At 41.7% G+C, this 13,435-nt stretch overlaps 1 protein-coding gene across 1 annotated transcript; it reads left to right on the forward strand.

The window, feature by feature from the left end:
- Window positions 1-8,709: 8,709 nt before the first annotated feature.
- Window positions 8,710-13,065, forward strand: KPRP (keratinocyte proline rich protein). The gene is made up of 2 exons (XM_055312446.1): window positions 8,710-8,792; window positions 10,538-13,065. The coding sequence occupies exon 2, from the start codon at window positions 10,566-10,568 to the stop codon at window positions 12,339-12,341; it is 1,776 nt and encodes a 591-aa protein (XP_055168421.1). The 5' UTR covers window positions 8,710-8,792; window positions 10,538-10,565; the 3' UTR covers window positions 12,342-13,065.
- Window positions 13,066-13,435: the final 370 nt, after the last annotated feature.

The raw sequence follows: 13,435 nt of genomic DNA on the forward strand, positions 1-13,435 counted from the left end.
GTTTTGTTTCTTAAATTCCACATGAGTGAGAACTGAGAACATAGGATAATGGTCTTTCTCTGATTGACTTATTTCGCTTAGCATAGTGCTGTCTAGATCTACCCATGTTGTAAATGGCAAGATTTCTTTTTTTGATGGCTGAGTAGTATATATATATATATATATATATATATATATATATCTCATCTTCTTTATCCATTCTTCTGTCGATGGACATCTGGGCTCTTTTCATAGTTTGGCTATTAGGGACATTGCTGCTATGAACCTTGGGGGTGCAGGTGCCCGTTTGGATCACTGCATTTGTATCTTTGGGGTAAATACCCAATAGTGCAATTGCTGCATCATAGGGTAGCTCTGTTTTCAACTTTTTGAGGAACCTGCATATTGCTTTCCAGGGAGTGGCTGCCCCAGCTTGCATTCCCACCAACACTGAATGAGGTTTCCCCTGTCTCTGCATCCTCACTAACATATGTCATTTCCTGACTTGTTAATTTTAGCCATTGTGATTGGTGTGAGATGGTATCTCACTGTGGTTTTGATTTGTATTTCCTTGATACTGAATGATATTGAGCATTTTTTCATGTCTCTATTGGCCATTTATTTGTAGGTCTTTGGAGAAATGTCTGTTCAGTCTTCTGCCAAGTTCTTGATTGGATTATTTAAAATAGCTTTCTTAATTCCTTCAGTCCCTGGGATATACATATGCTGAAATATATTTGTAGTCTATCTAAAATTGTATTCAAACTGGGAATTTTGTATTTCTATTTGCTCAATCTGGCAACTCTGTCACAGACAATTGCCTTTTGAGGCTGTGGGCCACTCAATTTCAGGCTTGGAAGCTCACAGTCTCATTCTCCCACTGGTGAATATGTGTAGCTTTTTCTCCAGAGACAGAAAGTAAAGTCTTTGGAAGGCAGTGGCTCTGGATTCTCCTTTCTTTAGGTGACCTCTTTCTAGGTCCCTATCTGGTGCTTATATCTATCAAAGCTTTACTTAACACTCTGCATTACAAATGTCAATTCTTTTATGTGTTTTCTTCATTAGACTGCAAGCTCCTTGAGGGCAGAGGCTGTAAATAGCTGCTCAGAGAGTGTTTGTTGAGTGAATGGATGATTACTACTCTTAACTCAATTTTAGGAATCCAGTAATCAATTTTAGGAATCCACTAATCTCACTTAGTAATCCAGTGATCTATAAATACTTATTGAGTGTTTTTAACATCTTTGCTTTTTGTGTTTTTTTAATATTTAAATTCAATTTGCCAACATATAGTGTAACACCGAATGCTCATCCCATCAAGTGCCCTCCTTAGTGCCCATCAGCATATTTAAAAAGCTTCACGTCATGAACTAAGATCACATTTTTCTAGCATAGGGTGTTTGAGATAATGACTATTAATAGGGAAAATATTAAAAAGTAGTCATCACTGAGAAGAATACATACACTATTTCCTTGGATTATGGGTCAGCTTCCAGTGAACATGTCAGTCTGGGTGATTTGTGTTCCCAGGATGCTTGGGAAAGATGCCTGACTGAGGTTCCAATAGGGATATTGTAGGAGATACCATATATATAACAGGGAGGCTGGCTCTCAAAAACCCTGTGAGTCTATGCCTCATGAATGTGATTTAGGTTTTACCAATATTTAGGAATATATCTGTGTGTGTGTGTCTATATATGACATGTTCATATATGTTTATATGTATACACATGCACATATATTCATGTAAATATAGATATATAATCTTTATTGAGATATAATTCACATTTCATACAGTTCATCTACTTGAAGTGTACAATTCAGTGTTTTTAGTATATTCACAGAACTGTATAATTGTCACAACTTAATTTTAGAATATTCTATTTAAAATGAAGCTATTCTAACTGTATAATTGTCACAACTTAATTTTAGAATATTCTATCACTCCAAAATGAAGTCCTGTGAAATCATGAAACCATTAGCAGTCAAAACCCATTCCCCCAAGCCCTACTTTTTGTTTCCACAGATTTGGCTATTCTGGGCATTTTATAGATATGGAATCATACAGGGGGACCTGGGTGGCTCAGTTGATTAAGTCTCTGACTCTTGGTTTTGACTCAGATTATGATCTCAGGGTCATGAGATTGAGCCCCACATTGGGTTCTGTGCTCAGCAGGGAGTTCGCTTGAGATTCTCTCTCCCCCTCTTCTTCTGCCCCTCCCCTGTGCTTGTGCACATTCCCTATAAATAAATAAAATCTTTAAAAAAAAAGAAATGGAGTCATACAGTATGTGGTCTTTTGTGACCAGCTTCTTTCAGTTAGCATAATGTTTATAAGGTTTACCAATGTTGTAGTCTGTATCAGAACTTCATTTTTTTAATGGTAAATACATATTCCATTGTGTCAGTGTACCACTTTGTGTTTATCCATTCATCAGCTGATGGACCTTTGGATTGTTGCCACAGTTTGACTATTGTAATGCCGCTGCTACAATGTATTCATGTATAAATTTATGAGTTAAAGCATATTTTTATTTTTCTTGATAATATTTTCATTTTGGTAGAAGTGGTTTGGTGGATCAATGGCTACTCTATGTTTAACCTGAGGAACTGCCAAACTGTTTTCCACAGTGGCTGCACCATATACATTCCCACCAGCCATGGTGTTGAAGGTTTCAATTTCTCCATGTCTTCCTCAACACCTGTTAGTGCCTTTTTTTTTTCAGTATAGTCATGCTAGTGTGTATGAAGTAGTATGTCATTTGAGGGTTTGATGTGAATTTCCTTGATGACCAATAATACTGAACATATTTTTATGTGCTTATTGGCCATTTGTATATCTTCTTTGGAGAAAAATCTATTCAGATCCATTGTCCATTTTTAAATTGTAATATCTTTTTATTATTTAGTTGTAGGTGTTCTTTATATATTCTAGATACAAGTCCAGTTTCAGATATATAATTTACAAATATTTTCTTTTATTCTGTGGGTTATCTTTTCATTTTCTTGAGATTCAGATATTTTTAAGTTGAGTATAATTGACACACAGTGTTACATTAGTTTCATGTGTACAATATAATGGTTCAATATCTCTGTACATTATACTGTGCTCGCTAGAAGTGTAGCTACCATCTGTCACCATACAACACTATTACAGTATCATTTACTATATTCTCTGTGCTGTGCCTTCATCTCTGTGACTTATTTATTCCACAACTAGAAGCCTATATCTCCCATTCCCTTTCACCCATTATTCCCATCCCCTAAACTCCCTTTTCTCTGATAGCCATCAGTTTGTTCTCTGTATTTATAGGTCTGATTCTGCTTTTTGTTTGTTGGCTTATTTATTTGTATTTTAGATACTACCTATGAGTGAAATCATATGGTATTTGTCTTTCTCAGTCTGACTTACTTTGTTTAGCATAATATACTACTCTAGGCCCACCCATGCTGTCACAAATGGCAATGTCTTATCTTTTTTATTATTGTGTAATATTCTATTGTATATATAGATTCCACTACACAATCACACACACACACACACACACACACATAATTTTTATCCATTCATCTATCAACAAACATTTAGGTTGCTTTCATATCTTGGCTATTGTCAATAATGCTGCAATAAACATGGGGGTGCACATATCTTTTTAAATTAGTGTTTTCATTTCATATGAGCATCTTTTCACTTTCTTGATGTTATCATTTACAGCACAAATTTTTTAATTTTTATAAAGCCCAATTTGACTATTTTTCTTTTGTTGCTTCTGCTTTTGGTGTTGTATATAAGAAACTGTTGATTAATTTACTTCTATGTTTTCTACTGATAGTTTTATAGTTTTAGCTTTTTTTGAGTTAATTTTTAGAGTATTTTGAGTTAATTTTTATGTATAGTATGAAGAATAATATATTTTAATATTAATATCACCTGTAATATTATGCAAATTTATCTTCTCATCTTTCTGTATACATATCTAATGATGACACTATCATTATAGCACTATATTTATTAATTTCATTGTTCTACCTCAATCTATAATTTTCTATCTCTTTCTAACTTTATTTTTATCTTTATAATTTGAATCTAATATTAGGACCAGAAATAACTTCAGGATTTTTGTCTAGAACTGAGACCCAGAGAATTTAAGTGATTTTGCTGGAGGCCACACAACTTTTAATGTCTTCTTTGTGTTTATAAAAGAGATTTATAATGAATAAAGGAATTTTACAGAAATAAGTTAACCTCAAGATTAAGTTTAGGCAAAAATATAAATAATAAGGTATCTAGTCTCCAAATTGGAAGGTAGACTTTGAAACCCACAGCAAACAAATAATCCAAACATAAAAGAGCAATCTATATACTTAATTTAATAAGTGAAATCTCATCTTCTTTCTAGCCAACTTATATCTACTGAAGTCTTTCTTGGTATCCTATCAGGCAACCAACTCTTTTAACTGGCTCCAGGGATTTATTACTAGGCTGATTTTCATAACATCATTTAACAAACATTTAATGGACACTTTCTAGGAACGCAGCTTTCTGCTAGACCCAGTCTTCTCCTGCCAAGATGCTCATTATCTGGTGAAAAAAGCCATATCCATTGATAAAAAAAAAGTACATTATTTGTAGGTCCCATAAAAGAAGACTGTTGGGGTCCGTGTGGCTCATTTCACCTGGGGTGATGGTGATAGTAGAACTAAGTGAGGCTGATGGAGAACTTGGAGGTGGGCTAAATGTGATGCAATTCCTAGCAGATATCTGGCACACAGGGGAATAGAGGTAGTTGGGGAGAAAAACAGGAGATAGTGTTCTGAGCAGAGGAAAGAATTCTGAGAAAAGGCATCAGACATGAAGCATCAGCCTACATTGGGAGCATGTAACTGAGGAGTAGGATGTGGCAAAAGGTTTTTTCTGTAACCAAAGATAGCTTGAAATTTGATGTATCTTTGCCAGCAAACCCCTTTTATACTTTTCCAAATCACTAGATATTGATAACCTAGTAATGCTACATTGATTATATCCTATGAGGCTTAGCATCTGATGAAGCAGGACTGTCCAATCGCCATAATAATCACAATATATTATGATTAAAACAGTAGTTAATTTAGTTCTGCTCTAGACTCAGAGTACTACTGTTTAATGGCATGAGTGTTACAAGACAGTCAGAGACTTCAAATACTCCATATAAGCAGGGGTATGACTTGTCTAGCCTAGTTCTTATCCTGCTGAGGAAACACATATATTACTCCTTCATTTGTACACATTCTCTGTTTATGCATTTCCAACTCCAGCCTCTCTCTGTCCTTCTACATCTTTACATCCCCTTATGTGTCCATTTAATGTCCCCAGTCACCATCCCTCTTGTGCTTGCTTCCTCTTTTATTTTTAATGTTTCTATTAAGGGTAGTTGCAAACAGAACTGAGAAGCTCTTCTGCTCTGTTTAATATTTTAATATTAACTTTTTTTTTGTTCTCCCTGACACAAAGAGATGTCCTTGTTTCATTATCTCTTAAACAGCCATTTGGTGACAATCTGTGATAGTATTTTGTGCCTTTACCTTTACCCTAGTTGACACATAGGTACTACATGGTTTAAATATGCATATCTGATCCACTGGAAACTGGGCTCAGGGAAGACAGCTCAATAGTACCCTGGTGACAGGATAAAACCCCGATTACTTCAATATTAGAGGGTGGAGGTCACAAGATATTAATAATTTATATGGAAAAGTTGAAAGATATCAGAGATGACAAATAGCACCTTCATTTCAGGAATGAGTCCCTGCACCTCCAGCTACTATAGTGATAGGAGGGGACTCAAATGAAAAGAATGTGAGTGATACAAAGGGAGAAGTTTTATCAAAAGAGTTCAAAAACATACATCTTTGCAAAGAGAGGACAAGTATTTATTTTAGCTCTTGGGATCAAGGCATTCTAACACACCAGTGAATTCTGTTAAGGTTCAACAAGCCTGGGCCCCAAAAGATCATAACTCCTGAAAAGGGTCTCATAGTACAACAAAGCATAGAGTATCTCTCTGTATCTGTAACTCAAGGTAACTTCATCTCATTGTTTATCTACTTCCTGAGTCTCTACCTCTAGATAACTTGGCTTTCAATCCTGGTTCTGACATTTCCAAGCTTATGATCACCAACAAATTATGACTGCTTTGAACTTTGATTTTTTCCAGCTATAAAAAATAATAATAGTTTGTACCCTATGGGCTATTCTAAAGATGAAAGGAGTTAATACATATCAAATCCTTAGCCAAGTGATGGTTATATAGCAAGTACTTGGTCAGTTATCTCTAGATTTATGTGTACTTTTTGAGTTGCCTCCATCTTTTTATTCTTTATTTTTTTGCCTTCATCTTTTTAAATTAATGCATGCATATCTGCTGCTACCTCATGCCTCTGTGTCTCTTTCACATGACCTATTTCACTCCCAGCTTGTATTCTTTATACTTCTGAATTTTTTAAATTGCTAACTCGTCTCTATCTTTTGCTCTATATTTTATTATATCTATCTCTATTTTTATCATTTTTGTAGATATTTATATACCTAGGTTTCTTTTGATATCTTTATATCAATTTTACAAATCATTGCACCTGTTATCACCTATTCCTAGGTTTCTATGGTTATATGTCTAACCATGTATATTTATATAGCTCCATCTATCTAGATATTGTTGGAAACAAATTGTCTCTCCAAGACAACCATTAGCTTTAGTCCCCAGAGAGGTTCATCTTTTGGGGCTTCAGAATCTTCATCTGTAGAATGATGGAGTGGGACCATAAATTCCTGGGGACTCTTGTTACTTTGACCTTCTGAAAGTCTATGATCCTACTCAAGTTTGGAATGGTATCTGAAGACCCCCTTTGGAATGAGTGTTGGAACCCAGAACTTGGACTCTAAAGTCAGGTGAACCTGGGCAGAGACTTCCCCATGGCAGGGACTGGTATGTGCACTGCAGGTCACAAAGCACTTTTGTACCATTATCTGATTTTTCCTTCATGAGAACTTAGTGAAGTATTTTCATTCCCATCTTCATATGAGGAAACTAAGTAGTTCAGAGAGCTACAGGGGTAACTGAGTGCTAAGTATTTTAGATCAGCTGTCTTATTTAAGTCACATGATAATTCTATGGCTTTTCTAGTTCTTATTCCTCTTCTTTATTTCTCTTCTTATTTCTTCTTCTTCCTCTTTCTTCTTTTTCTTATTTCCATTTTATAGATAGATAATCTGAGGCTCATGGACGTTAAGTAGCTTTCACCCATTAGCAAGTACTGGAGCTCAGATTCAATCCCAAATTTGCCTAAAGTCTGTGCTGACAAGCTTGCTCAGAATCTTAAATGCCTATAGAGGCTAGAAGGTTATATAAAATAGTGAAATGATCCAGGTAGAAGGATTATTTCACTTTCCTTTAATCTCAGCAAAGAAAAACAAGAGCCTAAGTAAAATAATAAAAAGAAACTTATATTGTGCATTGCATCACAGATATATTATAGAATGATGGAGAATTGTAGAGCATGTAAGTATATGTAGAACATAAAAGTATATGCCCTAAGAGGGGAATTATTAATTTTCAGGTTTATGGAAATTAGGCTCACCTTTGCCATATCTTTTGATTTAGAAGAAAAGCTGGATGTCTAGAATCTTAAGTATAATTTCTCTATTTCTAAATTGTTTTTTTTTTTTTTAAATTTTTTTTAATTTTTTTTTTTATTTATTTATGATAGTCACAGAGAGAGAGAGAGAGGCAGTGACATAGGCAGAGGGAGAAGCAGGCTCCATGCACCGGGAGCCCGACGTGGGATTCGATCCGGGGTCTCCAGGATCACGCCCTGGGCCAAAGGCAGGCGCCAAACCGCTGCGCCACCCAGGGATCCCTATTTCTAAATTGTTAATGATCACTTACTAAATTATATAAGCAAAAATTATGTAGGCAAAAGATAAAAAGATGTCTCATCCTGACTGTATCTTGGGATGCCAAGTTAGTGTGTCTGTCCTACACTATGCTGTCTTTAAACCCTATACCATAGCATTAGCTGAGCACCGGCTATAAAGCACCGGTTGCTCAGCTTAGGAGTAAGAGGAAATGCTGTGCCTGGTTGCTTATGGTTAACATTTATTCTAAGTAGATGTTGGATATTTTGAGTATCATTCTTAGCTGGATTCTTTTGCATAAAATAATTGCCTTAGCCCTCACAACAACTCTGGAAAGAAGACTTAATTATCTTTATTTTCAGTTGAGTAAATTAATACTCCTGTTGGTTTTAAAGGTCACTCAGCTGTAAGTAGCCAACCTAGAATGTTAACTTCAGCTCTGACCATGTTCTCTTCGTTCTGTAGAGATGCCTCTATCTTTGAGGTGACTTTAATTGCTTCAAGTTGGGGAACTTTTCCTCTTTTATATTTATCTGATGAAAATCTGAGATAAGGAGGAAGTCAGGGGCCTGGAATCATCTTTCAGCACAAAAGATAGCTTTGCCACCCCTTATCATCCCCACCACCAGGTCTCCTAGGGATGGGGGAGAAACTTATAGGGGAAGAAGGAGGAAGAAAACAAGAATCTGCTCCTTCAGAGTCGAGAAGCTTTGACACTGAAGTGAGATACTCCCACATTCTGTAGGTGACTGCAAGGTCAGGCATACAGGGAGGGGACTGCTGCTGGAATGCTAACCTGGGTGATGAGCCAGGCAGATGCCAATAAGCTGTCTCATGGTGTAAGCCAGACCCAGAGCTCTTTATATAAAGACAGCTCTCTGCCCAGATCCTTCAGCCTGAATGTCTGCTTGCTGTGAGGAGGGTGAGTCTAGGGGTTGGGTCCCGGGATTGGGCTAGAGATGCATCTCAGGGGATGCCCAGATTCACAAGGTAAGGCATGGTGGGAGGTGGGGGAGCTTCAAGCACCTCCCAGGAAGTGCTTGAAGGAAGAGTGATACATAAACCTGAGGAGAGGGATCCCTGGGTGGCGCAGCGGTTCGGCGCCTGCCTTTGGCCCAGGGCGCGATCCTGGAGACCCGGGATTGAATCCCACATCGGGCTCCTGGTGCATGGAGCCTGCTTCTCCCTCTGCCTGTGTCTCTGCCCCCCCCCCCTCTCTCTCTCTGTGTGTGTGTGTGTGACTATAATAAATAAATTTAAAAATATTTTTAAAAAAAATAAACCTGAGGAGAAATGTCTGGTAGACTTTTAGGAGACATTATAAGAATATTTGTGGAGTTTGTGTGAAGAACTGAGGGCCTGAAGTCAGTGTATTTGCCTTTGATAATAGTGGTCTCCTCCTCAAGTAGCATTTTCCCACATCAGGATCTCTTTTCCTGGAAAAGATGCATTTACACCTTATGAGCAGAGTTGTGTGTCAGGGGGTTACTTTCCCTAAGGGCATGTGTTTGTAGATATTCTCTATAAATGGAGAATGGAAGGCTTTGCTTTTCATTAGAAGCATTTTCAGTATTTCTGGAGCCTATTGAGAAGTGTTTTGTTGGATGAATTAATTGTTAAATCAGCCACCCTGCTATGCCAGTCACAGGGCTGCCTGTATACAAACCGATGAATTTAGGGAGGGCAGAGGAATGGAGATTGCTTCTGTTTCTCCCTGGATAAGTGTCATGTTGGGGTATGCTTGTATCCCCCAAATCAAGTTTGTATGCTTCTGCTGTGCAGGGTTTTATGTGTGACTGAACGTCAGTCTTGTGATTTAGGAATCTTGCACTTTCTGGGTTACCCCATCTAGGCACTCATTCCTTGCCTTTACGAGGAGCTAAGGAGAAAACATTTCTGAAGTAGCAGGTTGTCCCATGTCAGATAATTTAGAACAGCAACCTGCCTGGGCAGATTGCCATGTTGGTTCTGAGCCTTTCCAAGGCTGGCATGTTTTGTCTGTGTGTGTTTTGCATATGTCTATGAGGGTCGTTTAAAGAAATTCACCTAAAAAGATTGAATGTGGAGAAACAAACATTTATATTGGGTTTGAGCTGTGCAATAACGGACTGGATCCTTTACTTTTCAGTGGGTGCTTTGGGCACAGATGGAACCTGGACACTTACTCCCACCTGCTCGTTTTTACATGTTTGCACTTGTATGTGTCACCAGTGCATGTATGTGAGGATATCCAAGCTCCTGTGGGTGTGGAGACCCCACTTTGGGCTACAGCCTCAGAAGCAGTGTTATCTCTACCTCCTGTAGAGTGCTCTCCTGCCACTTAGGACAAGGAATCCTAAGGTCTTCAACACACTCTGTGTTAGACACTCTGTGCTGAATGAAGCCCGGGATTGATGCTGGGGGGCGCAGTTGCACTCTGTGCCCACCCTCCAAGGGGAGACTCTGGATGCCTACAACTGTGGCTGTGCCTTTGAAGCTCCCTTAGATCAGGACAGGTCTCAGTGGCAGTGGTGACTAATAATGGATCCCTCTAACTCAGTAAGTGTTCTTGGGTAAAGGTTGATAGTTGGGGAGGAAAGTACAGGGAAGAAGCAGTGTCTTTCCCTTGGTCCTAGATCCTTCTCCCCCAACAACTCATCCTCCTAACACTGATCTTTCTACTGTCAGGTCTCACTCACCTGCCTTCATCAGAACCATGTGTGACCAGCAGCAGATTCAATGTTGCCTGCCGCTTCCCCAGTGCTGTGTGAAGGGTTCCTCCTTCTACTCCTCCCAGTCGCCCAGTGCCAACAGCCAGGTGGTAGTCCAAGCCCCTTGTGAGATGCAAATTATAGAGTGTCCTGCACCATGCCCAGTTCAAGTTTCCCAGGGGAAGTGCCAGGCTTCGAGCCAGTCTACGACCACCCAGGTGAAGTGCCAGGCTCCATGCCCATCTAAGACCGCCCAGGTGAAGTGCCAGGCTCCATGCCCATCTAAGACCGCCCAGGTGAAGTGCCAGGCTCCATGCCAGTCTCAAATTTCCTCTGTTCAAAGCCAGGCCCTATGCCAGCCTGAGGTTTCCTATGTGCAGTGTGAAGGTCCATGCCCTGTTCAGACGTGTTATGTAGAATGTGCTCCAGTTTGCTATACAGGAACTTGTTTTGTGGAATACCCAGTCCAGAACTTTGCACCCTGTCCAGCTCCTCAGCCTGTCCAGACTTATGTGGCTTGTCCCCCACTTTCCCAAACTCAGGGAAAATTCTCCACCCAGCGTCAGTATCAAGGTTCTTATGGCAGATACGCCCTGCAGGGTCAGTCCCCAGCTTCCTACAACAATTGCACCCCCCAGTTCCAATCCAGGACTGCCTACAGCAACTGCGCCCCCCAGCGTCAGTCCCGGGCTTCATTCAGCACTTGTGCACCCCAGTGCCAGGCCCGAGGCTCCTATGGGAGCTTCTCCTCTCAGCGCAGCCGCTCCCAGAGCACCAGCAGGTGTCTCCCGCCTGGCCAGCTGCAGCCTCTCTACCGCAGCTGTTCCCCACCACGAAGGTCGGAGCCCTTCTACGGCAGCTGCCTGCCATCTGCATGTTCTTCGGGCTCCTATAACTACTGCACCCCACCACGCCGCTCTGAGCCCATCTATAGCAGTGGCTGCCCGCGGGGTGCTTCCTCAGGCTGCGCTAGGAGATGTGGTCCCAAGTGTCGGATAGAGATTTCCTCCCCCTGCTGCCCCAAGCAGGTGCCCCCGCAAAAGTGTGCAGTTCAGATTCCTCCCATCAGACGCTGCTCTGAGAGTTGTGCCCCACGACCCTCCTGGGGAGCCTCCTGCCCGGAGCTGAGGCCACCTGCAGAGTCACGTCCACTCCCAAGCTTCTGTCCATCACGGCGTCTGGACCGAAGTCCGGAGAGATCGCTGCAGCGATGCCCACTTCCTGCCCCAAGTTCCTGTCCACGTCCTGCTCCACGGCGGTACCCGCGCCCAGAACCATGTGCCAGGTCAGGGCCGCGTTCATGCCCTCCACCGCGGCGACTTTCCGAACCCTGTCTGTGTCCGGAACCACGTCCAGCCCCGCGTGCAGCCCCACGACCTAGGCCAGTGCAGCGTGAATTTCCCGAGCCACGTCCCTGTCCGCAGCCCTGTGAGCGCCCAGAACCCTACTCACCTCCAGAGCCAAGTCCCCTTCCAGCACCCTGCCCGAGCCCAGAGCCGTGTGCGGAGCCTCTGCGCTGTCCCAGCCCGTGCTCGGGACCACGTCCGAACCCAGGCCCCGGAGACCTAGGCTGTCATGAGTCTAATCCATGCCTCCTGGACACCGAGGCCCCCAGCTGTGGCCCACCTGGTTGTAACCAGTGGCAAGGAAGTGGTGACAACTTTGGACCTTGTGATGGGGTTCCAGAGCCACAGGGTTTTGGTGATTGTGGAGACCAAGGCGGCCCCTGTGTTGGACTGAAAGGCGGTTCTGATGCTGGAACAAAGGGTGCTTATTTTTAAGGATGAGACATCCTTGCCTCCTGCCCTGAAAATGTTCTGCCTCCTTTCACAGCAGCCTCAATTTCCAGTATGTTCTTGTGTGCTTCTTTCCAAAGACAGCCGGAGGCTCCCCGCTACAGAGGTGATGTCCAAACTCCATTGCATGCCATCTCAGGATCCACCCCTGGGTCTCAGGCCCCTCTCCAGCCCTACATCTGGCTCCTCCCCTGAACACACCCTCAGTTCCAGCCAAACCAGTCTGGCCACCAGGGCACATCTGGGTGTTGTCCAGAATATACCTTGGGTGTCCCTTGCCTCTAAGCCTCTGCTCACTTCCTGCCCTCCTTGCCTGGACCAATTCTCTGCTATGCCCAGCCTCTGAAATTCAGCCCATCTTTCAAGACCTCTTCCTTGGTCTTTTCTGTTTGTTCCTACCCATGGGAACCTATGCCAAGTTCCTAAAACTTGCATTGCTCATACCAGCCATTTGGCAACTGCCTTGCAATATCTCTTGAATTATTTCACTTTTCCAGTGTGTCTGTTTTTCTTGCCCAACTAGGTTGTAAGCTCCCATTTGAGTGAAGTGAGAATATCTCTAAAGCCCTGTGCTTCTCCTGAGGCAAGCAGCTGCTCAGCAAGACTTGCAGGTTGGCAGCTTGAGCGACGATCTATCCTGACTGGCAACCCCAGGATCTGGGACAGAAGGAGGTCATGTAACAATAAAGATGATACTCTCATAGTCTGAGTCTTGCATAATGCCTGATTTTTTACTCCTTCCTGACTCTCTGGGATGAGCTTCTTTGTTATTATTTTTCTTGAGTTTATTGTACTCGTGATCTGAGTTTTGCTTGACCAGTGGATTACCTTATGGGTTTTCTGTCTCCTCTTGGTGTCCCTGGTGTCTGGCAGGAGAAGCTGGATGAAAAGGCAGGAGGAATGAGAGAACAAGAAGAACTCTTGCTCCTCAGTCTGGGGGTAGAGGGTAGAGGTCTCAGGTCTGGGCTGGGCAGGTCATCCAGCTGTGAGTGTTGGGAGTGGGAGGGGAGCCTGAGGAGAACTGGAAGCTCTCTGTGATATTCCACACAGGGTACACTCTTCTTTTGCTCAGAATAAAC

The sequence above is a fragment of the Nyctereutes procyonoides genome, unplaced genomic scaffold, assembly GCF_905146905.1.
Source record: "Nyctereutes procyonoides isolate TBG_1078 unplaced genomic scaffold, NYPRO_anot_genome, whole genome shotgun sequence".
In the NCBI taxonomy this organism is placed as follows: domain Eukaryota; kingdom Metazoa; phylum Chordata; class Mammalia; order Carnivora; family Canidae; genus Nyctereutes; species Nyctereutes procyonoides.

Bases quoted from the DNA above. Each gene is read 5' to 3' on its own strand.
- KPRP (XM_055312446.1), top strand. From the start codon at position 10,566: ATGTGTGACCAGCAGCAGATTCAATGTTGCCTGCCGCTTCCCCAGTGC.